The sequence below is a fragment of the Saccopteryx bilineata genome, chromosome 3 (assembly GCF_036850765.1).
Source record: "Saccopteryx bilineata isolate mSacBil1 chromosome 3, mSacBil1_pri_phased_curated, whole genome shotgun sequence".
Taxonomy (NCBI): domain Eukaryota; kingdom Metazoa; phylum Chordata; class Mammalia; order Chiroptera; family Emballonuridae; genus Saccopteryx; species Saccopteryx bilineata.
Window position 1 is genome coordinate 245349825 of NC_089492.1, and position 27042 is coordinate 245376866.

At 45.0% G+C, this 27042-nt stretch overlaps 1 protein-coding gene across 3 annotated transcripts in view; it reads left to right on the top strand.

The window, feature by feature from the left end:
- Nucleotides 1-7971: 7971 nt before the first annotated feature.
- FYB2 (FYN binding protein 2) overlaps nucleotides 7972-27042 on the top strand; it is a 122294-nt gene continuing 103223 nt past the window's right edge. For all 3 annotated transcript variants that reach the window (XM_066269080.1, XM_066269081.1, XM_066269082.1), the window contains exon 1: nucleotides 7972-8270. In XM_066269080.1, the coding sequence (XP_066125177.1) occupies nucleotides 8034-8270 (237 nt within the window). In that variant the 5' untranslated portion in view covers nucleotides 7972-8033. The remainder of the gene's footprint in view (nucleotides 8271-27042) is intronic.

Below are 27042 nucleotides of genomic sequence, written 5' to 3' on the forward strand. Positions count from 1 at the left end.
TTCAGTGGGGCTGCTTTCGGGGTAGCCACAGTCACTCCAGGAAGCAGAGACCCAAGCTTTTTAAAACGCTTCTCCCACTAAAAGGTCTACGTTGGAGACTTTACTCTGGAAGGCAGATCTTTGCACAAGCTGTCTTCTCCCCTGAGTTGCACCATCTTTGATGATTTTAGAACTAAGATCAAGCCTTGCTCCCACTGTGAGCCCTCTCTTCACCTTCTGGGCAGAGACAGACCCCTCCCCCTCCAGGATAAAAAAAGATGGGAGAGATCTACCCTCACTGCATGCACATTGCATGTCAATTACTAGGCATGATTCTTCCAATACCTTCTGTCATTTCCTACACAGAACCCTTTGTAGGGTTGAGATTGTTAGCCCCATTTTACAGATCAAGAAGGTGAAAGTCATAGACACAGTCACTTGGGCAAAAGAACAGCCAAGAAATTGTTGAGCTAGATTGATGAAAAACCAAATACATAGTGTCTCCACAGCACCTTCTCCATATTTCTAATAAAGAATTGTGTGGCTTTACATTTACCTGTCCACAGGCGAGTGCCTGAAGGGCAAGGATTCCCTCTAATCCATCTCCTGCCTGTCCCAGCTCTACACAGAGCACGTCTGCAGGCCTCCAACCAAAAGGCCCAGGCTGCTCCGACCCTGAGTGCCTCTTCACCAAGTGGAAGGATGGTGGGGAGCATCCTTCTCCGGGGTGAATTTTATGTCATCAGTAGACCATGTGCCTCACCTGTTCCCTTGCCCTCACTGTGTGTAACTCACTCCCCTGACTAAACATCTGCCTCTACTCTTGATTTTCACTCTTCCTTCTCTGTGGGGTCTTAAATTCTCATCTGTCTGCCGGACACCCTGATATTTTTCTAGGCACAGCTGGTTCTTTCCCGAGGTGTTGAAATCCATCCCCCAGATGCTACCAATATTTCTCTAACTAACTGACACCATCCCTCCCCTAACATCACAATGATGCCACCCCTGTGAGAGTCAGTGTGGCTACCACCTGTCAGTGTGGTTAGCAGACTTGAGTTTACCCCAATTAAACAGATCAGATTTTGAACACAGTTCTATCTCTTACGGGCTGTTCGGCCTAAGAGAAAAAAACTTGTAATCTGTTTGCACCTTAGTTTTTTTATCTATAAAATGGGGGTAACGACATCTTCCTCATACACACACACACACACACACAGTGTGTGTGCCAAAGTTTTACTATAGCTCCCTAATGAATTATAAGGAAGCTGTATTAGTCAGAATAAGATAGATTATGCTGCAGTAACAAATAACCTACCTACTAGAATAGCTTCATACAACAAAGATTTATATTACAATCTGATGACTGCTGGACAGATTTCTTTACTGGCTCTCTTAGAAGTGGGGACTCCAGGATCAGGCTCCTTCTGTTTTATAACTCTGTTATCTTAAGCATGTGGCTTCCAAGATGGCTGCAAGGAGGGACAAAGCAGGACTAGAAGTAAGATTTGTTACTTCTTCCCGCATACCATTGGCCAAAATCTAGTCATATACCCAAATTTAATCACAGGGAGGCTGGGAAATACAGTCTTCTTATATACCCATGAAAAGAAAAAGGAAGTGGGATTTGGGAAATTCAAGCATTTTCTCTGGGCTTAATAAAATAATCTCCATACCCCCCAACATGTGAGGAGACATAGCTATAGCTCGGAAGCCTGAGTGTTCTATCCCCTTTCCTCCAGGCTCATCAGCTCTGTGGAGTCTCTCATTAACCAACATGGCAGCCATGCTGATACTAGAGGACACTGGTTCCACTATGCCAGAGCTCACTTTGAACATCTAACTATACTACACTTTACCAAAGACTGGGGGGATGATGCTTGTGGAATTAAACAGAGGGTTGCTAACATGCTTTATTTTTAATGGAAATTTATGCATTTTTAGCCTGAGTCTTCCATAGAACCACCTGCCTGTCACACTCCTGTCCTACAGGGATAGGTCAGAGGTCACCTGACCCCAACCACCTAGGAATAATAACAACATACAGGTCTCAAGTCCACACGACATAAGTATGGCTTTTAAGGAGGCCAGTTAGAAGTAAGCATGGCATTTAGCAGAACAGTTAGTGAGAGGATGGGATGTTTACATGAACGGAGGGGAGATGCTACCTCTCTCTAACTCTTTACAAGAAAAACAATTCTAACTTTTATACTTTGATAGAGCTTTAAAATATATATAAAATCAGTTACCCAAATTTGATTCATAATCAAATGCCATTTAACCTGTAGATTTTGTGGTGAGACCTACCACTCACGTATCCTGTACTCTGAGCCTCCAAGCATTGCAGTCACGTGGTATTACTATGCCTTAACATCCAGGCCCAAGGAAACGAGACCCAGAGAGGGGTGTGGTACCTGCTTGGCTTTTCCAGCTGAAGGCCCACTTTTCTGGAGGATGGGACATGGGAGTGGCTGATGTTGGGAATGATTTCCTACTTCCAGAAAAATCAACCTCCTTCCCACAGGGGAGGGGTCTTCCTTTGATCTCAACAAAATAAGCAGATCAGAAAACATCTTAATAATTCATCTGAGTGCTTCCTCTGTAATATAACGCATCAGTGGAGAAAGATGGTTTTCTTACAAGAACCTAAAGGGTTGCTCCATCCAGGCAGAGCACCTGGCACAAAGTAGGTCCTCAGGCTCTTGATAACAGGCTGTTAAAAGAAAAGCAACTGCCTTGGTCATGTTTGCTCAGCATCCTTCCAGAAAGCTCTTGCTAAATTATGCTAGCTATACCATTAAGATGATTACATAGATTAGCACCAAATTGAGATGCGAGCTTCCTTCAAGGCAAAAGATAAACAAGCTGGATTATAGTTTTCACAAACTGGTAAAAAGGAGGCAGACCCTTTCCTGAACCCATATAATTTTATCCTTAAATAATTTTATCCATATGTAATTTATCTTTAAATAATTTTATAGCTTGTAGTAATCATCTCACATTTCTGCACTGTTTATCCATCCCTTCCTACCATCCTACCACCCTGTCCTCTATGTCAGTGGTCCCCAAACCCCAGGCCGCGGACCGGTACCTGTCCGTGGACCATTTGGTACCAGTCCGCAGAGAAAGAATAAATAACTTACATTATTTCCATTTTATTTCTATTTAAGTCTGAACAATGTTTTGTTTTAAATAAAAATGACCAGATTCCCTCTGTTACATCCATCTAAGACTCACTCTTGACGCTTGTCTCGGTCACGTGATACATTTATCCGTCCCACCCTAAAGGCTGGTCCATGAAAATATTTTCTGACATTAAACCAGTCTGTGGCCCAAAAATGGTTGGAGAGCTGCCTGACCAGGCGGTAGCACAGTGGATAGAGCATCAGACTGGGATGCGGAAGACCCAGGTTAGAGACCCCAAGCTCGACAGCTTGAGCGTGGGCTCATCTGGTTTGAGCAAAAGCTCACCAGCTTGAGCCCAAGGTCACTGGCTCGAGCAAGGGGTTACTCGGTCTGCTGGAGGCCCACGGTCAAGGCACATATGAGAAAGCAATCAATGAACAACTAAGGTGTTCCAACGTGCAATGAAAAACTAATGATTGATGCTTCTTATCTCTCCGTTTCTGTCTGTCTCTGACTCTCTCTCTCTCTCTCTCTGTCAAAAAAAAAAAAAAAAAAAGGTTGGGGACCACTGCTCTATATGGCTATTGCCTTCCCTGTTATCCATCGTATTTTACTTGGCCTTATATTGTCCACTCCCTCAAGTCCTCCTGGCGGCAGCATGGAATGGAGAAAGAAACAATAGATTGGGGAAGGGCAGAGTCCCAACCCAGAGGCAGACCTGTACTCTGCAAAGCCGGGGCATTTGCCTTGCTCTTTCTGAGCCTCACTTTTTTTCACTTGTCAATAGGGATAACATCGCTCATCTTACCATATTGTCATGAGAAACAGAAGAAAATAAATGCCAACTGTGTAGCTAGCTCATCACACAGTAGGCTCTCAGTAAATGTAAGCTCCCTCCTTCTTGCCTTCTCTCTCTTTTAAAGAAGCCAGGATATAAATTATACATAAATAAATTATATGTTATACTGAAAACCCTCAGAAATGATTAATGTAACCAATAATAATTTTAATATTAATAATAGGTTCCTCCAGCAGCACCATCCTAATTCTGACAATCAATCTAACGTTCCTGCTTTGTCATCGTATAATATAGAGTGCTTCAAGTTTCACCCCAAGAAGAAGGTGAATGAATATGATTTCCTGTTTTCAGATTTTTTTTTTTTTTTTTTTTTGGGTGAGAGAGACAGAGAAAGGGACTAATAGGGACAGACAGACAGGAAGGGAGAGAGATGAGAAGCATCAATTCTTTGTTGTGGCACCTTAGTTGTTCATTGATTGCTTTCTCATATGTGCCTTGACTGGGGGGCTCCAGCACAGTGAGTGACCCCTTGCTCAAGCCAGTGACCTTTGGGCTCAAGCCGGCAACCATGGGGTCATGTTTATGATCTCACATTCGAGCCAGTGATACCACGCTCAAGCTGGTGATTTCGTGCTCAAATCAGTGACCTCAGGGTATCAAAACTGGGTCTTCTGTGTCCCAGGCCAGTGCTATATTCACTATGCCACCACCTGGTCAGGCTCAGATATTTTTAAAATCCTTCCTTACATCAGAGTATTCTACTACAAACCTTACTTAAGGGTTCTGTGTAAGCAACATTTGCAGAGAAATGAAAGACTGAGCCATGAGTGAAAACCCTGAAAAGCAACAAGCAGTATCTGACACTGAAAGTAAGGTCTGGAAGCTTTGAGAATATCCTGAAAATACTGATTTCTACTGCTCAGAATGCCAAAGAGTGAGTGGCACCTTCCTGAAGAGTATGCCACATCGTCCCCAACACCAGGAGAATAAACTGAAGCTAGGGGATTGCAAGACAGAAATGCCTAGAAGATTTCGAGCCTAACATCAGCCCAGGTATCTGCTAAGCATTGTCACTGACCTCTTTCAAAACTGAGTATGGAAAAATAAATCCTTCGAAGCATCCTTTATGCTCTCAGATTCTGTGAGTGTATTATTCTGCACTTGTCTAAGATTCAAATGAGAGCAACCAGAGTGGTTGTGAGTGTGAGCTCAGGGGCCACACTGCCTGCATTGGAGTGTCTGCTCTCCCACCAGCTAGCTGTGCTGTGACTTAAGTTGTATGTGCCTCAGTTTCCTCAACTGGAAAATGAGGATCAAAATAAGGACTACCTAAGGTAGCATTAGCATTTGCAAGGTGTGGGGCCCTGTTCCCGGCAGGCAGTGGACATGTGGTCAGGCATGTCTGTGTCCCTGATTAAGTGCAGATCACAGAGTCATCCTGGCCTAAACTAGCAGCAAGCTACCAAAGCCCCTTATGGATGGACAGGATCTCGTACTTCTTATCCAATCGAATGATGTATTCCTCGGTATAACAAGATCTCCCTAAACTCAGGTCAAACCCCAAATCTCACACCCAAACCCTCCCCATAATGACCAGACTTTGTACCTGCCTCCTCTGCCTCCCCCTCCCATAGAAGCATGCGTGAGTTCTTATCTCGAGCTAGAAGCAAGGGCCTGCTCCTCGGGGGGTAGGGGCTGACAAGCACATTGGGACCATTATGGGGAAATAAAACACTGCGACTTCATTTGTGAATTCAAGTGTAGCATGCCTCCATTAATGCAGGGGGAGAGGGAAAAAGCGAGGCACTGAATTTTTGGTGCCTGTTCAGTGCTAAACACTTGAGAGATTTTCATATGGCACGTTAATCCCTAAGCCAACATGGCCAGCCGTCTTATCTAGTCTTACAGATGAGGAACACACATCTCAGGAGTGACTGTTGACATCGCAAGGCCAACAGCAAGTGGGGAAACTAATGTTAGAAGCTAGAGGATCACAGGGTTGTAACAGAGGAACCAGTAGGGTTCCAAAAGTTATGGTTCTTAAGCCTACTGGCAAGACACCCCTAAGACCTAAGCAATAATGAGTGCCCACTGCATTCTGTGGCCTATCATTGTACTTTGTCTTTAACCGACCCGGAAAGCTCTAATCTCCAGTCCTGCCTGGTTCTGGCAGGTGAGAACCCTTCTGACATAATCCAATGCCCTCTGCTCTTGTAGGTTGGTTTGAAGCCACCAGGAGGAGCCCTTGCATTAAGAGCAAGGGGAATTTGACAGCCCAGTTATCAGCGGGGCTGGGCAGAGGACTCTGTTCTCCAGAGAGCTTCTGTCTGAGGCTTCCGCATCATCATCATACTGTTTACAAATGTATACAACACACCCTTGCCTTTGACTAGAGTGAAGACCAGGGTGTGAGGGAAACTTGCAGGGCGCCTTTGACCTGTCCCCTCCTTTGACTTGGAGGAGTGGACTCCAATCTGATTGTGAACAGAGCCCGCAAGGCAGCGTGGATCAAATTGTGAGTCATAAAATCAGTGTAGGGGTGTGTGCTAGCCACTGATTTTTAAAAATTAAATGGCACCTAATAGCTCAGAAGAAGAGAGAAAACATCAGTGTGATCGCACATAAACCAGAGTGATTTTTGCTATGAGAAATTGTTATTGTAGTGTGTGTATGTGTGTGTGTGTAGTAGTAGTAGTAAGTCACGATGTAAAAGCTGTATCTTATTGCAAGTCATTAATTATTAAAACACACTGGCCTAAAAAGCTTATTTAAAATCTAGATCCCAGACCAGGCATCCCCAAACTGCAGCCCGCATGTGGCCCCCTGAGGCCATTTATCTGCCCCCCCCCACTGCACTTCCGGAAGGGGCACCTCTTTCATTGGTGGTCAGTGAGAGGAGCACTGTATGTGGTGGCCCTCCAACAGTCTGAGGGTCAGTGAACTGGCTCCCTGTGTAAAAAGTTTGGGGACCCCTGTCCCAGACCCTAGACCAGAAAAACTGATTCATGGTGAAGCTTGCATTTTTAACTAGATTCCCCTGGCAGCTGTGATGATGCACCAGGTATGGGAACCACCTGTTAGAGGGAATGGGCACACATACAGTGTGGGCTTTACTCACTCGCCCTCCACCTCCTCTTCCCTGCACAGGGCAGGAGAAGCATTTCACTTGATGAGCTTGGCCTAACAGAGCAAGAAAAGTCACACAGACAGACTACATGCTGTGCCTGTGTGTGTGTATGGACAAAATCGCTTCAGAGTAAACCAGACCTGATTTCAAATCCTGTTGCTTCTACTTTTTATCTATGTGACCATGGGTGGGTTATAGAGTTCCTCTGAGCCCCTCCCTCCCTCCCTCCCTTCCTTCCTTCCTTCCTTCCTTCCTTCCTTCCTTCCTTCCTTCCTTCCTTCCTTCCTTCCTTCCTTCCTTCCTTCCTCCCTCCCTCCCTGCTTTTCCTTCCTTCCTCTTTCTCTCTTTCTCTCTTTCTTTCTCTCTCTCTCTCTCTTTCTCTTTCTTTCTTTCTTTCTTTCTTTCTTTCTTTCTTTCTTTCTTTCTTTCTTTCTTTCTTTCTTTCTTTCTTTCTTTCTTTCTTTCTTTCTTTCTTTCTTTCTTTCTTTCTTTCTTTCTTTCTTTCTGCAGAGTGACAAGAACATCGAGCTCTTCCTGTACATGCCCTGACCAGGGATTGAACTGGCAATCTCTGTACTTCTGGACAATCCTCATCTTTTAAATGGGAAATAATAGCTCTTCTGAGGGCTATGGTAGGATTTAAGTATAATAATGTATCCCAATGCTTAGTGCCTGGCCAAAAAAAGATGCTGATATAGCAGCTCCCTTTCCGGACGCCTCCTAATCGCCCCCAGAGCTTAGGCAGGCTCTGTCCCCTTTGTAGCGATCCTCATGGGCAGGGATAGGCCAAAGCTGTTACTGATGGAGATTACATTGTCCAGCTGAGTGTTACATACTAACAAAAGCCCTGCCATCCCCATTCCTCACTGACTCCCCCGCTCAGCACTATGTGAACTCCCCTGGAGAGCGACTGTTAATTAGAACAGTGGGGAGAGCCACTTGCCACACTCAACCAGACTTTGGACAGAGGGAGTCCAAAGCCTTTGCCCCTGCAGGTGCTTGGCAATGGAGGCTCCTGCGTGTCCTGTTGGCAGCAGGAATGCTCCAGCCCCGGGAGGGGGAGGAGCTGCCGCCCAGGTGGGGCAGATGCTAAGCCTGGGCTCAGGTGTGCTCGGTTCCTCGGGAAGTGATTGCTCTTTGGCTGGCGCAGGCACAGAAAAGGGTTCCCTTGGCCCCAGGATCCAGCTCTGGGAAGCTGGGTTTTCCTCCCAGACCGTGACTCCGAGGAAAGCCATGGATCAGGTAAGGGGTGTGGGTTTGGTTGCCGCTCTCTCTGTGTCTGTCTCACCTGTTCTAGTTCCTGCCAATAGAGGGGTGTGGGGAAGGGCCGCTGTGCACCCCCACCTCCTGGAGAGAAGTGAACACGTCCTGTGTCAGTGCTGCACAGCTCACACTGGCCTCGCTCCCTCCCGGGGAGGAGAGACTGAGCAGGGTTGTACTGTGTCCTGTGCCACCCCGGGGGGTAAGGGGACAAGAGGCTCTCAGAAAGGTGGCATGAGGGACTCTAGCTCTCATCCTGCCAGCTAGGTTTCTGACCTAGTCCTGCAGCCTGGTCTAAGTGCTGTTGGCTTTCGTCTGATTGCCCTTGTGGACTGTGTCTGCTCCTGGTGGTCAGTGGGCATGCCGGGCAGAGCACATAAGGCAGGGCTGGGCGGTGATGCTTGTGGCTTCTCCGTGGGCTCTGCTGCTTATTAGCTGTGTGGCCTGAGGCAAGCCAGCCTTATCCTCCTGAGCCCCAGGGTGCCTTGCTTTCAAAGGAGGATTACCAACAGGTTTCACTCCAGGTCTTTTCATTGTAACATTGATGAGATGCCATAGGGACCTCAGTCTTGTTTATATCAATTAACCGGTGGTAAACTGTTTGTTTACAGCTACACTGTTGCTTTGTTTAAGTCGCAAACATTAGGTGAAGACATAGTGTACTACTAGAATAACTAGTTTGTGAGATTATTGAAGGTGCTTATAGAAACAGAGACTCCTGGGTAGTGACCAGCACAGAGCCAGGTGAAAAGTCCCTTCTCCGGTGGCAGCATCCTGCTGGCCTCGCTGGAGGACTCTTTCGCCTCACTGACCACATCTTTCTTTTTCCTTCTCTAGTTCTTTACCTCTTTTCTTCCTCTCTTCAATAAAACCATTTCTTTCTGGGGAGGAGGTGTTTTGCTTCATGCACCTTCCCTCCCAGAGGCTTGGCTTTAAATTGAGTCCAAGGACCCATTTCAGTGTTGCCTCTCAGGAGAAGCTCCCCTTGGCCCCAGGGTATGGGGCATCTGTCTCTCTGCGCAGATCACTCCAATCCAACCAGCTGAGTTTGGGGAAAGAGTGGGCAAGAGCAAGCTGGTACTGCTTCTGTCTCCCCTCCTCCAAGTTCTCTCTCCCCCCCCCCCACACACACACTTTGCTGCCTAGCAATCTCAGTAAAGCTCCTCCCTGATGGAGAAAAGAGAGGGTGAACAGATTTCCTGTGGTAGTAGGGAAAAGAAACGGACTTGTATTTAGTCCTCTCTGATGTTCCGGGATACACACTGGCTTCTACTGTTTCAATTTATCTGCATGGCTACACAGCAAGGTCAATGCCATTTGCCCGCCCCCTTTTTTTTACAGAGGAGGTAACTGGCAGTCAGAATGTTATCACTTGCCCAATACCACACAGCTGGTCAGTGGCGGGGCTGGAACATGTCAGTAACAAATCCTGAGTGTCAGTTCTAAGCCAGGCATGGCTAGCAAGGATTACAACGGAAAAATGTCTACAAGGTAGAATGTTAGGCAATTTACAGAGAAATGTACAAAAGGGTATGTTAGCTAGTAACATTTTTATGGGATAAGCTAATATGGTTATGCAACTTTTCTTGCTCAGAGAAAGGGGAAAAGGGATCAAAAGAGAAATATGGGTTGTTCCTCAGTTTAAAAGGAAGGTTTTGTCTTATTTTTTAAAAGTCCACAAATACCCGTGCAGTAGGCAGATGTATATGGCCTGAGCACCTGTCTTCTGCTTTCAGGCCCTGCTTCAGGCGCCGCAGACGCAGCAGTGAACCAGTTAAAACGCTGCCTTCGTAAGACTAGAGAAGACCAACATGTACATGTGTATGGTCAAACGGCAGGAAGTGCAACGTACGAGCACAAAGCAGGGAGTGTGTAAGGATGGTGAGGCCATGGGAGAGGCTGCTCTTTTAAATGGGCTCATTCCAAGAACGGCATTGATGGCAGGTGACTTTAGAGCCGACGCTTGAAGGAGGTGAAGGAGTTGATACTGTGGACATCTTAGGGAAGCACTTTCTACAAAGAAAGATTACCGCAGCTGTAAAAGGCTCGGAGGCGGAAGCTTTTCTGGTGTGTTCAAGGAGCAACAAAAGGGCCAGAACGGCTGACACAGGGGAAGCCAAGGATTCAGTGACCAGAGGGAGTGGTCAGGTCATGCAGGGCCCAGGAGACCATTTTAGGAACTCCAAACTTCTCCTGCAGTGAGATGGGGAGCACCTGTGTGTTGTGAGCAGCGAGATAGAGTGATCCAGTTTACATTTTAAAATGATCATCTGGCTACTGTTTTGAAAACACGATGAGAGAGAACAAGATTAGAAACTGGCTGACCAAGTGAGAAGCTATTGCTGAAATCCTACCAAGGGGGCACAGTGGCTCAGCCCAGAGTCTTGGCAGTAAAGGGGGCTAGAAATGGTCAGGTTCTGGTCAGGTGGAGTCAAGAGGGTTTACTGATGGATGGGACAAAAAGAAAGTGAAAGAAAATGACTACCAGGTACAAAGCCGGGGCACCTAGAAGAATGCAGTTGACATTTAATGAGGTGGGAAGAGTTGTAAAAAGATCAGGAGTCAGTTTTAGACACGGTGAGTTGCAATGTAAGGGGCCAAGTAGGCAATTGGATATTTGGGTTTATAGTTTGAGAGGCCCAGGCAGGAGGGATGATTAAGATAATAGATCTTTGTCATCTCATGTGCCGTTTGGTGCGTGTAGTGTTTAGTATATATTACTGTGGTGGTTCTGAAACCTGCCGGCACATTCTCTGACATTTCTTCCATCAAGAGGCCGAGTCTGTGTTTCTTTCCCTCGAACCTGGGCAGAATCGTGACTGCTTTGGCCAATAGAGTATGACAGATGACATTATGTGACTTTAGATTCTGCATGATAAAAAGCCATGCAGCTTCCACCTCATTTATGAGAACACTCATTCTTTAGTTCTCAGCCTCCCTGTAAGAGGTCTACACCCTAAGGCTCTGATGCTGGAGATTCTTCAGGGAGATGCTCTGACAGTCCCAGCTGAGCCTGGCCTTCTAGCATTCCTGCAAGGCTAGCAGCAGGACCTCCAGGCTAGCCCACCCACCAGTGAGAGGCCACTGAGTGAATTTCATCAACACCCTGTGGGGCAGAAGAATCGCTCAACTGAGCCTTGCCTGAATTCTTATCCTACAGAATCATGTGACACAGGAAAATGGCTATTGTTTTAGGCCACTCCATTTTGGAGTGGTTTGTTTTTGCATCAGTAGATACCTGAACAAGTGTATAGTTTAGACACCCAAACAGAGACAAGTTGATGAGTTTCTCTTTTTCTAAATCTGAGAGTGAAGTTCCTACTGCATTTCCTCAACTAGAGAAGTTTATGCTTAGTCACTCAGTCTTGGCAAAAGAAAACATAGCATTTCTAAGCTGTGAATATTTTCGTTGAAATGCTTACAAAATGGTACTTGAAATTTGATGAGTGAAAATTGGAGTTGTAATTGAAAGACCTATATTTATGTTTATTCTGCCTTTTATTAGTCAAGTGATTTGAGAAGGTCATTGAATAATAAAATGTAGGAGTTGGGAGATTTCTCTGAGACCAACCAGTCTAACATGTCCCATTTTAGAGATGGAAAAACTGAGCTGGTTGGCTTAGTGGTAGAGCGTCAGCCTAGCATGTGGATGTCCTGGGTTTGATTCCCTGTCAGGGCACAGGAGAAGCATCCACCTGCTTCTCCACCCCTCCCCCTCTCGCTTCTCTCTCTCTCTCTCTTCTCTTCCCCTCCTGCAGCCATGGCTCAATTAGAGCAAGTTGGCCTGGGTGCCGAGGATGGCTCTATGGCCTCTGCCTCAAGCACTAAAAAAATAGCTCCAGTTACAATGAGCAAGGGCCCCAGATGGGCAGAGTATCACCTCCTAGTGGACTTGCCGGGTAGATACCAGTCGGGGCGCATGCAGGAGTCTGTCTCTGCTTCCCCTCCTCCAACTAAAAGAAAGAAAAAAGAAGAACACAGGCCGTTGTAGCATCAGATGAGAAGTAGAATGGTGCAGAAAGGCACAAGCTTCAGTGACAGGCCTGAGAACGGGCGCTGAGCCAGGGTGGGCCCATCCTGGGTGTATGGGGGGAAGTGGCATCTGAGCTGAACATCAGAGGAGGAGGAGGAGGAGGTAGCGTTTCATCAGGGAGCGGGGCAACAGTGTGGACAAAGGAGCAGAGATGAGCAGTAAGATGGGGTGCAATATGCACCGGACACTCCAGCAGTGACAGGTTGTTGAAACAAAAAAACCTTTTAAATTCATTAAAAAGAAAAAAAAAAGCAGCCAGAATCAAATCCCAAAAAGAAAATTGGGGCCAGATATTCAGACCCTTCCTGCCACATGCACTTTGTCTCCCGAAGCCAGGCAACCTCGGCAGGACGTGACCACTAACGTGGGGAGGTGAACTAACCCCCCCCCCCGAGTTCTTGTCGCGTGCTGACATTCTGGGTCTGCAGAAACTTTTCAAGGTCATACATGACTTGTTTTTTGCCAGAACTACTGAGTCTAGAACGCAAGTCCTCAGTGCCTGTGAAACCACGTAGCAACCCCTCAAGGACAATGTGAGAGGTTTTGTCCTGAATAATCTGATTTTTAATGACTATGCCACAAGACAGGGTAATATGTTAAAAGAGAAAAAAAGCCCTGGCCGGTTGGCTCAGTGGTAGAGCATCGGCCTGGCGTGTGGAAGTCCCGGGTTCAATTCCCGGCCAGGGCACACAGGAGAAGCGCCCATCTGCTTCTCCACCCCTCCCCCTCTTCTTCCTCTCTGTCTCTCTCTTCCCCTCCCGCAGCCAAGGCTCCATTGGAGCAAAGATGGCCCGGGCGCTGGGGATGGCTCCTTGGCCTCTGCCCCAGGCGCTAGAGTAGCTCTGGTCGCAACAGAGCAATGCCCCAGAGGGGCAGAACATTGCCCCCTGGTGGGCATGCCAGGTGGATCCCAGTCGGGCGCATGTGGGAGTCTGTCTGACTGCCTCCCCGTTTCCAGCTTCAGAAAAATACAAAAAAAAAAAGAGAGAGAGAAAAAAAAGTGGACCATCCAACTGAGGAGGGTGGTAGTGTAAAGAGGGTCCCATTGTCGACAAGTTCGCTCCGGAGAGAGCCGGGTGCCCCGGGGATTCAGATCAGATTGTCAGGGATGAGGCTTCTTGGGAGTGCCGAGAGAATTTCTGAGAAGGGAAAAGGGGAAGATCACTTAATGGTTCATGGTTGTGTAATAGTGGCCACCTCACCTCGTCTTTGCTGAGAAACTGCAGGGTCCTCTTGGACTGTGTTGTTTAGTCCTTGATGGTGGAACATTAAGTGACCTGGACACCTGTGGCTGATGTCCAGCCAGCAAGTCTTACTCAGCAGCACTGACCCACTGTTAGCCTCCCATAGAGACAAGCTTTCTCTCCTCCAAACTACATTACCCACCTTTCTCTACTGGAGAGATGGTTCTAACGGGTGAATCTCATCATGTCACCCCCCTGCTGAATCCCTTCCGTTGTTCCCACTGCTGATGGGGCAGAGCCCAAGCTCTTGAGCCTGGCTGCCGAGGCCAAGGTGCTTTGTTACCAGCCCAGTCCTCTGGCCCCGCATCTCCTGTGGTCCAGCCTGTTATTTCTGCATGCACATGCTTGTCCCCAGAGTGCTCAGTTTCACTTTAAGACCCAGCTAAGGGATCACCTCCTGGAGAAGTCTTCCCTGGCCCTCTGGTCACAATTGATCTTTCTTCGCCTTACGAGACCACAGCGTTTTGAACAAACCAAGGTCTAGGCTGTGAGATCCCAGAGAGAAAGGACTAGGTTTTGTTGACCGGGCAGCACAGACTGAGGCTCAAAAGCATGGACTGATGCAGCGTGACTGGTTTCCATTTCTGGCTCTGCCACCAACTAGCTGTTCAGCTGAGAGCAAGTTACTTAATCTTTTTGTTTCCCAGTTATCTCATTTATAAAGGGACCTCTTAGCTGGCCACTGAGTTTTATATAAAGAGCTCAGAATAGCTCGATGAACTAAAAAGGCAGGTAATTCTAAAGTAACTAAAATTTACAGTAACATACCCGAAAAGTTACAGTAACAGTAAGTGGACTGTTATGGATTGAACTGTGTCCCCTCCCACCAAATCCATAGCTGAGGTCCAACTGCCAGGACCTCAGAAGGTGAGCCTGTTTGGAGACTGGGTCTTTATAGAGGTATTCAAGTTCAAGTGATATCATGAGGGCAGGCTTCACCCAATCTGACTGGCGTCCTATAAAAAGGAGGGATGTGGATGTGGCGATCCCCCGCAGAAGAGCGACAGTGAGCAGGTGCAGGGAGAGCGCTGGGAATATGAAGACAGCCGTCTACAACTCAGGCGCCGAGGCTGGAAGAGACTCCCTCATAGCCCTCGGAAGGGACCAGCCCTGCTGACACCTTGATCTCGGACTTCCAGCCTCCAGAACCATGGCGCTAGATGCATTTCTGTTGTTTAAGCCATAGGCAGGGTACCTTGTTACGGCAGGCCTAGCCAACTCATACATGGACCTGATCAGCAAATTAATTAAGAGAATTAATGTGAATACTTGGGGCAGTGCCCTTCCCCCATCAAGTTGGGAAAGTGTTTGCACCATGTTGTTATTTTGACCTCTCCAGAAAAAAAAAGTATGTTTGGATCTTTAGAGTAGAAATCTGAGAAGTATTTATTACAACAGCATGGTAAACACAAATGGATGGAAATAACCTTAGGACCATGGTCAGGAATCATTCCTCCCTGATCACTGACTCTTGGATTTGGTTTTTTTCTCATCTGTAAAAATCTAAAATAGAAGACTTTTCTACTGCTCTTTATATAGTAATTTTGTTAGGACATACTAGAAACAGAGAAGTTACAAATAATATGCTTCATAATAATAAGCAATTTTGGGTCATTATACTAGAAAAAAATTTTAAATTTTACTTCTTACTCTTCAATATTACTATTATTGATTTTTTTTCTTCTGCCTGTTACAGAGAAGGCACAGACAGGTTTCAAACACAGGCAGCTCCAAATCCAGAGTCCCCATTCTTAACTCTTACTTTGGTTCCTCTATACTGCATCACGAGGAGCGGTATATCGGACAGATGTTTTAAAAATGTTGTAAATCAGAAGACTGGAATTTGAGTCTGGGTCTGTCATTCATTTGTTATATGGCCTTGAACAAGTCAGTTATCGTCTTTAAGATTCAGTTTTCTTGTCTAAGTATGTCTAATAATACTTATGTAATGTTTTCTCTGTGAATGTAGATCAGGCCTGATTCTAAGTGGGCAAAAGTAGGTTTGCAGTTGTGAGCACATGGAACATAGTTTATTCTTGTATTATTATTTATTAATTATTGTATCATTATTATTATAACCTACTTTTGGCCACTCTTGTATGTATGAACTCACAACAGCAGCTGTAGGGTGGGCACTGTCATTAGACAGGCGGGCTCTCCCAACGAGAAACCCAGAGAGGTTGAATAACCTGCTGATGGTCACACAGCCAGGGGGTGATGGCACTGAGATACAAACCCAGAAGCTGAAGGCTCAAAGGACACATTCTGCAAGAGTTCCTGTCTCCCAGAAGCTCTAAAAGAGTAGTGTCAGCCTGCGGAAAGCGCAGAGCTAGCTGTGCTAAACAGAGAGGCATCCCAACACACAAGCCCATGAATCCCAAGGCTGTACTTGTCTCTGAGTCTCTGCGTGGAGAAACAAAAGCAGTTCTGACCACATACCACCTCCAGGGAAAATGGCATAGTCAGACTTTCTAACTGACCCTTGAGTCTTTCTCTCCGAAAAGACATCTCCTCACAATATGTATTCACTATGAAAAATGGCAATAGGTCTCCAAGCAGAAAAACAGAGCCTGGCAATGACCTTTATCTGCAAAGTTGTTGCAAAATATAGCTGCAACTGTTTGAGTGCTTTCCAATGAATGTTTGAACACATCAACGGTGAAGGTGCTCATCTGTACCGCATGGGGAGTGAATCTCTGCTACCTTTGCCAGTGCTAAAGAAATACTGACTTTCAGCTTCACAAGACTTGACTTAGGAGAGAATATTCAAATGTAGACTCGCTGTTGGGAATGTCTGCTGTGTTCCGCTCCAGCCCAGGAGTGCCGTGGAGCTGAGGTTCTACCGGATGGGAGGGGATTCCAGTTACTGCCTTTCCTTGCCACCAGCACCAGATGAGAGAGGGCGGTATACCCCCTGAGGAAGCTGTGAAGTACCAGTCAGGAGCCTGGGCAAGGGTTCCAGAGGTTCAAGTTCAAGCTCCACCCCTCGGGACACTAACTCTCTGAACTTCAGCTTTCCTACCTGAAGAGTTGGAATACTATCTGGGTATATCTTATTAAAATGGTTCAAAGATTTACATGAGTCGTTTTTCTCTGGGTCGGTTATCTCACCCAGATAGGCAGGAAAGATGTTGTTCAGAGAACTGATCTTGGTCCTGGTGCTGAGTCCATGTGACTTTGGGCAAGTCTTCAGAATCTTCATCTGCAAAATGATAAAGTTGAATCAGCATCTTCGAATACAATGCCGACTTCTAATGCTCAAAGATTTTCTATTTAAACCTGCTATCAAAGGAGGACTTCTGGTTTATGGGGAGGTTAAGATGAGTGATGGTAATTTATCAGTAAACCCACTGTTTTACTTCAAGTAGAATTTGAAACAACTCATAGTCTAATTGCCTCCATGTTTTTTTATACACTTCTGGTTCATGAACTGAAAAATGTAGTATGATAGTTAACACTGAGCATCTAACAGCTTCACATCAAATATTTGGTTCAAATTCTGGCCCTGACTGTCAAGCCATGTGTTGAGATGGTGGCATCGCTAGATAGTGGATCCCTGGGGAGTATGAGAAGCAGTACCCCCTCCAACTCATGTCAGACATGTAGTGCATGCACATACCTGTGCCTGAGAGAGAGAGGCTGACCAGCCGACCTTTAGGTTAAGCCACTAAGATTATAACAAAACCGAGTCTGCCCTGACCACTATATACCCCGAATTTTTGTTTTCAGGGTATGTATCTTAGTTTCCTGTTGCTGTTGTAAAAAAATCATCACAAACTTGGTGGTTTAATGCACCACAGTTCATTCTGTGGCAGTTCTGGAAGTCAGAGTCTAAAATGGGTCTGCAGAGCAAGTTCTTTCTGAAAGTTTAGGGAAGAGGCAGCTTTCTTGTCTTTTTCAGCTTAGAAGCCACCTATAGTCACTGGTCATGGCCCTTTCCTCAGACTTCAAAACCAGCAGCATAGCATCTTCTCTCTGAGCTCTGCTTCCTTCCTTCCATCTTCTAAACTCTGACTTCCCTCCCTCCCTCTTGTAAAGATCCTAATTATTTTGTACCTACCTGGATAATCCAGGATAATTTCTCCATCTCAAGATCTTTAACTCAGTCACATTTCCAAATCCCCTTTTACCGTGTAAGGTAACAAGTTCACAGACTGTGAGGATTTGAGCATGGACATCTTCGAGAGGAGTTATTACTCAGCCTATCTCAGCCCATCCTGACCATTATTCACCCCAAAGTTGTTTGTTTGTTTCTAAAGCATGTGTCACAAATTGTAAAAAGAAAAATTGTGTAAATTTCTATTTAATTTCTCCCACTCTAGGAAGAGGAAGTGCCTATCACTCACTGTTCTCTCTCTTGACGGTTTAAATGGTTAAATAACAACGATGTTGACAACCTCAACAATAGATAATATTTTGGGGTTTAGGCACAGTGTATCTAGCTCTTCCTGTGAATAATATAATTTAATCTGCACACCGCCTAGGGAAGATAAGTCACATTACTGTTCCTGTTTTCAAATGGAGAAAATGAACGTCTGTGGGTTTAAGTAACTAGTTCCTAAGGCCACTGGACTACTAAATTGTGGATCCAGGAATTGATCCAAACCTGTCTGACCCCAGAGGTTTCTCATCTAACAAGCAAGGGGCCAGGGCTCATGAAATGAAACACAATTTAGATCTTCCTCAAATTGCTGAGTTTAATAAGAAAGATACACAAAAATAAAATATAATTGTAATACAATGCAACAATTATAATGTAATATGAATAATGACATTATGCTCTGAGAGAGGAAGTATGTTGTAACTTGACCTGAGTGAGTCAGACTTTCTGAAGGGAGATAATTTCTGATTCGGGTTTTAAAAGATTTCCAGAAAGCATTCATCAGGCCATGGGGGATGGAAGAGGGAAAAGCATCCCAGGCAGAGCCAACAGCACACACAGAGGAACTGAGGCAGGAAGTAGCATGATGTGTTGAGTGACAGTGGCAGAAGAGACACGTGGGGACATGTGTACCTCTGCTGAGGACAAGCAGTCCACACAGCACTGGACAAATACTAGGATAAGAACAATGTGGGGACAGAGGGGAAGGACATAGCAGACACTGAATTAACTAAGTCTTCCTCCACCTTAAATTGCCTGTGAGCCTGGGGGTAGAGAATTCCCCTCTTTTCTCCTTAGTTCCCATGAGGCTTATTCATCCATTCATTCATTTAGCGTGTATTTTTTTAGTACTCATCATGTAGTGGGTGCTGTGTTAGATGCTGAAATCCCAAGCTAATTGTTCCTTCTCTTGGTATGCCAACTCTATGGGTTAACTGCTGGCAAATCCTTTTGTGTCAGATAGACAACATTTATATATATTTAAAGGTAATGTCTTGAATCTGTGCTGCATTATGGTTATTTTAAATGTTGTATTTGATAGAACTACCATATGACCCAGCAATCCCTCTATTGGGTATCTACCCCCAAAACTCAAAAACATTGGTATGTAAAGACACATGCATCCCTATGTTCACCACAGCATTATTCACAGTGGCTAAGACATGGAAACAACCAAAGTTGTCCCTCAATAGAGAACTGGATAAAGAAGATGTGGTACATATATACAATGGAATACTACTTAGCCATAAGAAATGATGACATAGTATCATTTATGACAATATGGGTGGACCTTGCTAACATTACAAGGAGTGAAATAAGTAAATCAAAAAAGCTAAACACTGTATGATTCCATACATTGGTGGGATACAAAATTGAGACTCATGGACATATAGATAAGAGTGCAGTGGTTACCAAGGGGACCAGATGGGGAGAAAGGGAAGGGTATAAAGAGGGACAAATATAAGGTGATGGAGGATGATTTGACTTTGGGTGATGGGTATACAACATAATTGACTGTCCAAATGATGCAGGGATGTTTGCCCAAAATCTATGTATTCTTGTTGACCAATGTCACCCTGTTAAATTTAATTTTCTAAATTAAAAAAAAAAATTCAAGGCCCTGGCCGGTTGGCTCAGCGGTAGAGCATTGGCCTGGCGTGTGGGGGACCCGGGTTTGATTCCCGGCCAGGGCACATAGGAGAAGCACCCATTTGCTTCTCCATCCCCCCCTCCTTCCTCTCTATCTCTCTCTTCCCCTCCCGCAGCCAAGGCTCCATTGGAGCAAAGATGGCCCGGGCGCTGGGGATGGCTCCTTGGCCTCTGCCCCAGGCGCTAGAGTGGCTCTGGTCTCAGCAGAGCGACGCCCCGGAGGGGCAGATCATCACCCCCTGGTGGGCAGAGCATCGCCCCTGGTGGGCGTGCCGGGTGGATCCCGGTCGGGCGCATGCGGGAGTCTGTCTGACTGTCTCTCCCCGTTTCCAGCTTCAGAAAAGAAAAGAAAAATAAATAAATAAATAAATAAATAAATAAATAAATAAATAAAATTCAAAAGAAATGTTGTATTCCAAGTACCCTCATATTTTATTTTATTTAATATTCATAAGAACCTTGTAAGGTAGACAGGACCGGTACAATTATTTGCATTTTAAATATTAACAAAAGAATAATGGATTTTAATCCATAATAATGTTGACCTTCAATTGGTCAACAAGTATTTTAGCTAACATTTTCAGGCCATGATAAGCTCTGTGAGGAATAATTTCTGTACGGTCCTGTAAGATTATGGTTAACAAATTTCACATATGCGTGCTACTTTGATCAATATGAATTTATTAACTGTTTGCTCTGTGACCAGTATGAAGTTAGATTCAGGGATTTCTAATTCTTAGCACAAACTTTTAAAACCAGAAGGTACCCCAATCCATAGATGAACAAATTGAGACTCTGGATCACCTCACTCCTAGTGTTCATCTATCTTCTCTCAAAGCAATTGTGTATGATTTTATCTAGCAAACTTTCATGTTTATTGATATTGGTTACACACACTTTTTAAAAAAAATATAAAAACAGTAATGTCATATTTTATCAGTACAGACTGATAATACAGTAATGATGGTCATATTAAGTCAGAGGTATTTATATATATATAATATATGCAAATTTGTATATATACTATATATATATACAGGTTGAATAGACAATGACAGTAAATCTCCACTGAGCTGGATAAAATGAATGCCATCCAGGATCCACAGTTTGCACAGTAGTGTATGTGAACGGACTGTGATCGCCATGTGACGAGTGTCCCTGCAGATGTGCAGCTTGGTAGATGGGGTTCACACCTGATACGGAGGACTACCATTTGTTGACTGAATAAATTAATGACTGAAAAGGCAGGAAGGCAGGCTAGACAGAGATTACTGTTATTCATCCTCTTACTCATGCAAGAAGCATTAGTTAACTGTCAGCTGTAAATCAGCCTATCTATTGTATTTCCCAGGTAGGGACGAGAGGTGGAGCAACTGCCTCAGAGCACACATTTAGTGAATGGAAGAGCCAAACACGGAACCCAGACCCTCCTAGTCAATGCTTGTCACTGTGGTGCAGTTTCTCTGTAAATCTGCCCGTTTTCAGCGGCCTCCAAGGGGCCAGGGATGCTGCTCTCCTAGGAAACAGCGGGCTGGAAAACGTGTTGCTGGTCTCACACAGCTGGCACCCTCCCCAGCAGGAGGGAACTGGGTGCTGCTGGGAGTCCTCATCGGGGACTGGCATGTAACTAATTGCTGCTGTCAACCTCTTTCACGGGAGGCTTCATGAGGTCTCTGAGTGAGGGAGATCCTGAGGTTTAGTGAGTGGATTAGCAGGGTACATAGTCAGAAAGCACAAAGACAGCCGTGTGTCAATTTTGGCTGAAAATATTTTGTCCCAGAAAGAGGGACATGCAAACACTCTTCAGTTACATTTATGGGTGGGTTGGGGGCAAACGTGAGGCTGTGGGAGTGTGTTAGAAAGAGTGAGGTGAGCAAGATCTGCAGGTCTATGTCGGCCATGTTTTAGCTCTTTGATCTTAGATATGTAATGGGCCCCCTCCAGCTTTCGTTTCTTCATCTGTGAAATGGAACTAATCACGTCCAACACGGACAACTGAACAAAATAATGCACACAACGGGCCCACCTGGTGTGGTCGAGCGCAAGGAGCTGGAGTTTTGGAATGAGAGTCGATTCTTAAATCTCAGTGTACCTCTGAAGAATGATGCAAACTTTGACAACACAAATAATAATAATAATCTTAGGTAGTATTTAGAAGAAAATGGGTACAAGGCTTTGTGCTGAACAATTAACATGGATTGTCTAAATTGCCGTATTTCCTCATGTATAAGACACACCTTAATTTTGGGGCCCAAAATTTGGAAAAAAAAAAGTATCAATATTACATAGTTATTGAACTCAAGTTTTGTTCATCATAAAATTCATACAACTCTTCATTCACACGAAAGAGAGGGAAATGCAAGTAAAAACATCTACAACCACTGTATAAGACTCACCCAGTTTTTAGACCCCAAATTTTTCAACAAAGGGTGAGTTTTATACATGGGAAAATACGGTAACAGGCAACAATCGAGTAAATGCTATTATTGTCACTGTTTTACTAAAGAGTACCCAGGTGATTTAGGTTAAGGTCAAACAGGAGCTGAAAGAGTCAGAATTCCAACACTGATTATCTGGCTCCAGAGTCCACACTGCGGTTTTAAATTTCTTAGCGAAACTGCTGTCTCTCCAAGCCTCAGTTTTCTTGTCTATGAAATGGTGTTATAATATCTGCCCTGCAAGGGCGTTAGGAGAATCTGAGATTGTTTCTGAAAAGCACCTGCTGCAGAGCCAGCAGCCCGGTGGATGGCGTGGTGTGGTGTGGCCACAGTGGTCACGGTGGCGGAGACGAGGGTGATGGTGCTGACGGGCTCCCCGGTTCTAAAAGACGACTTCCATTGCTAGAGAAAAAGGGACTGAGTAGACAGAAGCTGCATTCTCTTCTTTAAAAAACAAAACAAAATCATCTAACACCTGTAAAACCTGTCTCTGTTGAATTTAGAATGCTGGCTTTGATTTCTCTCACTGCTCCTTCATGCAGCTGGGCTCTCATATTAAAAAAAAAAAAAAAGAAGAAATTAAAATGGCCACATTGGCAAAAGCATTTACATCATACGGTGTAGGGTGAAAGCAATAAAGTGGCTCAAAGAAGTTATTCAAGCCTTCTATTTTCAATGTTCAGTAAATTGCACTTTAAATAAAACTGTCAGAAACCCGAAGGACACTGAGAGACTGTTCTGTCTGGTGTGAGAGGGCAGCACAGAGGGCAGGAAGCCCTCCCAATAAGGGCACTCTGTGGTCGAATTTTCCAGCGTGCTGGCAGCCGGGCTCGAGTGAACTTTCCCTCTGCTTGCCCCAAGTCTCGGTGCCAAACGAGCACGGGAGACGGCGTCGGGGAGGCCAGTCTGGGGCAGCTTGAGGACTGGCCCTGTGCGGAGATCATAAATTCTGGCTTCAGGCCCTTCACTCCGGACTGTTAACTCAGTCAAACCTGAGTGCCTTTGCTGGGACCTCACCTGCATTTTGAACTTGGCCTCTCAGGCGATGATATGGCTCATTTTTCTTCTGAGGTCCTCTCTTCCACCGTAATATGCTATTAACCAGCAACATCTTAGTATCTTGATGAAATCTTGCCCCCATTGTAGTTAGGAATTGCGGGGGGGGGGGGGGCGGGATTTGGTTTTCTGAGACATCATAAACCTCATTTATTTGACATAAATAGCTCTCAGCCCTTGTTTTCCGCCATGCCAGAGGGTTTCCATACAGGCCCAGGCCTGAAGTGGGGGGGGGGGGGTATGAGGTTGCAAAATACAGATTTCTAATGCACCATCTCCCTGTATATTCGGAAGCTATTCTGAACCATAACAATGCAAATGTGTGTTGATGAGTTGCTTTCACTGGCTTGCAGGGCCTTTCCCATGCAGCCTCAACCCCATTTCTCACTCCTCCCCATCTCCCATTTCTGCCTCAATCCCCACTTTGGAAATTCACACCTGCCAGGCTCTCTCAGGCCCCAGGTTTTATAACTGTCCTTGCTACCTATAATGCCCCACCCCCCACCTTGTTGATGGTCAAGCTCCTATCTGTTCCTCATAGCTGGCTTTTTCCAGGAAGGTCTTTGCTCTCCGCAGCCCTGGTTAGTCTTGCCCTCTGTGTGCCCTGCTGCTGCCCATCACTACAGTGACTGTGGGGCGCTGTCACTGTCAGTTTACTTGCCCATCTTTTCCATAAGGCTGGGGACCACATCCGGGTAAGCCCGAGTTTGTCTATTCATTTATGTTACTCACAGTAGGCATGCAACAAAATAGTTGTTGGATGAATTTGGGGAAAGACATGAAACTCTGTGATTAGAGACAAGGCACACTGTAGAATAGAGTTCCTCTGAAACCATCACTGGCTTTAGTGTCAGGGCTGGGTTCTGGCCTTGGGTCAGATGCTCACCAGCTCTGTGGCCTGAGCAAGCTTCGGGAAACTCTGGTCCCTGGATTTGCCCCCATCTTCAAGGATGTTGGATGGATAAATTTGTAAACTGTAATTTTATGTTCACTTTATTAAAGATGACGCTGCCCACATGGATGGCCATCACCTAGGGGATAATATTAATTATCTTCCTGCTTGGGAAGGGACTTGGTTATGCTAATGTGTGCTGGGGGGGGGGGGGCTTTTACACCAAAACCTTTTAAAAGGAGGAGCTAGGAGGCCATTTTAAGAGAGACCACATTGTTGCAGAGAGGGAGGAGGCCACATGGAGGGAGGGGAAGGGGCAGCCAAAAGGGAGGCATGCAGAGGGGACTGAGCGAGGCTATTAGGCCTTTGATTCTAGGAAAAACCTGGAAAGAATGGGTGTTGGTGCCCGTGTGTTTGTTTTTGCTTGTTGGCCGGTACAAGTCTAGAATAAAGGAAAATGGCCCACCATTTCTTGGCTCCATGGCTTCATTACCATCTGCCCGAATCAAATGCGAACCAGCATGGGCCAAGTGGCTGTGATGGTGGCCGCGGCTACTGGCCTTACGAAAGGCACATCTTAGAAGCCCATTGTGAGTATTACAGTAATTGAAATAAAATATGCATGTTGCTGTGCTCAGTGCCTGAAACACAATAACATAGTGAGATGTAACATAATGAGAATTCAAGGCAACTTTCATATTTTTTAATCTGGAATTACTCCTAATTTTTCCTCAGTTCCCTCCATCCATAAATATATCCAAATGCTTTCTAATCAGCTCATTGCAAATCAAAAGAATACATATTGTCAATCTATGCTGTCTGTGCCTAGGCATAACAATAGAAACATGAGTAAAAAAAGAAAAAAATACAGTCTGGTCCATGCCCCTGAGGACCTCACAGTGTGAATAATATGGGCAATACAGACACATAGATAGGTAATTTTAATAAAATTAAATAAATGAGAAAATAGAGATAAGCAAAGATGCTATAGAACAGTGGTCCCCAACCTTTTTTGGGCCACGGACCGGTTTAATATCAGAAAATATTTTCATGGATTGACCTTTAGGATGGGATGGATAAATGTACAAAATAAAATTATGCAACCGGCGTAAAAACTGGTATTTTTAAATATAATTGTCAAACTTATGAGACAAGCATCAAGAGTGAGTCTTAGACAGATGTAACAGAGGGAATCTGGTCATTTTTTTAAAAATAAAACATCGTTCAGACTTAAATATAAATAAAACAGAAATGATGTAAGTTATTTATTCTTTCTTTGCAGACCGGTACCAAATGGCCCATGGACCGGTACCGGTCCACGGCCTAGGGGTTGGGGACCACTGCTATAGAGCATGGGACAGGTGCCCTTAGCTTCACCTAGGTACTGGAAGGAGCTTCTGGGAGGGATTGATGAATCAGTTAAATCTCAAAGGATTGAAAAAGATTAGCCACATGAATAAAAATGGAAAAAAGACCTTCCAGGCAGTGGGAACAGCATGAGCTAATGCACAGAGGCAGGTTCAGTTTCACTGGAGGGGCATGTTAGAGACAGGAAGGCTGGGAAATGAAGCTGGAGATGGAGGCAGGAGAAGAGCAAAGGGCTGTATGTGTATAGCCAAGGAGCACGCAATTTATTATCAGAGTACTGGGGAACCGCTGAAGGGTTTAATAGGAGTGACATGGTCAGAACTGCATTTTAGGTGTGTCGTTGACATGAACCTAACTGGTAGCTCTCTAAGAAAGCCCTTTTTAAGAATATCTCTTCTAGGTTTTAGATCCAGAAATCCATTTGTTCATTTTATTCAGTATTTGGAATATATTGATTGAGTACTTACTAGGGCTAAAGCATATGCTTGAGCCCACGGGCTCTCCAAAGGTATGTTTTTCTACCTGCTGTCAGGAAGTTCATAGACTCTTCAGGAAGATGGGGCATCTACTTGAGTGATTGTAATAGGACACGGAAAGGGGCAAGAACTGTAAGACCAAAAGAGATTTTCAGATGAAATGCTCTCAGACATTGTTTCTTAATTTATTTCCTTGGGCTCACTATACAGTAAGAATTCAAGGTGATTCATAAAATAGGACCTCCCCAGAGATCCCATGTCAGTGGGGTGGGGCAGGGGTCCTATGGCATTTCCAGGGCACAGCCAGGTGTAAGCACCGTGGCCAGAAGTCTGGGGAGGGAGAGGTTAAGTTCCAAAGGGGCCAGAGATGAAGGGGCTTCGTGGAGTGGAAGCCTTTGAACTGTACCTGAAAGGGTGAGTAGAATTTGGATGGTAGGTGTCTGACAAGTACATTCCAGGAGGCAATGCAGCACAGGCTGTGGTGGGATGCGGGAAATGAAGGCATCATTTAACCCCAGGCGTCCTGCACAAATGCAATCTAAGGAGGTGTGTAGTGTTGGTTTGGGACCAGATCAAGGAGGCAAAGGACTTGATACCTTCATTGATAGGTAGTGATGAAACATGGCTATATTTTCAAAAATGCAATGACAAACCTGGAACTATATTTTAAATCCATCAGCTCAGTGAAGAAATGTTTGCACGAGGCCAAGTCACCAGTTAGAAGATGATTGAATGAAATCTAATTAGATGACCAGGTGGACATGAAATAACTATAGTAAAAGCTTCTGTTTGTTATGCTTGGAGTTAGAATCACTGGTTTTGTTGTAGGTGGTGGTTTGTTTGTTTATTCTTCTTCTTTAAGCCTTTAAAGAACCGCAGGAAATGGAAAGGAACAAGTCGGTGGTCCCTTACCCGCAGTGCCAAAATGCAGTAAGCTCCAAAAACTACACTTTTTTTTTTTTATAACTGTTTTGGTTTCAAAGCCCACCTGAAATGGCCTGAGACATTTCGTGGTCTCGATCCTACATCAGAAGAACAGGAACGTGTTTTACTACAGAAATAGTCTCACGTTTGATCCTAGCATGCTGCCTCAGACCACATAGGTAGAATTTGTCATATGTTACTTTTCTAAAATGGGAAAACTTCTGAATTCCAAAGTTCATCTGGCCCAAGCATTTTGTATGGGGATTATAGGTATAATTAGGGTAGTTTTTGT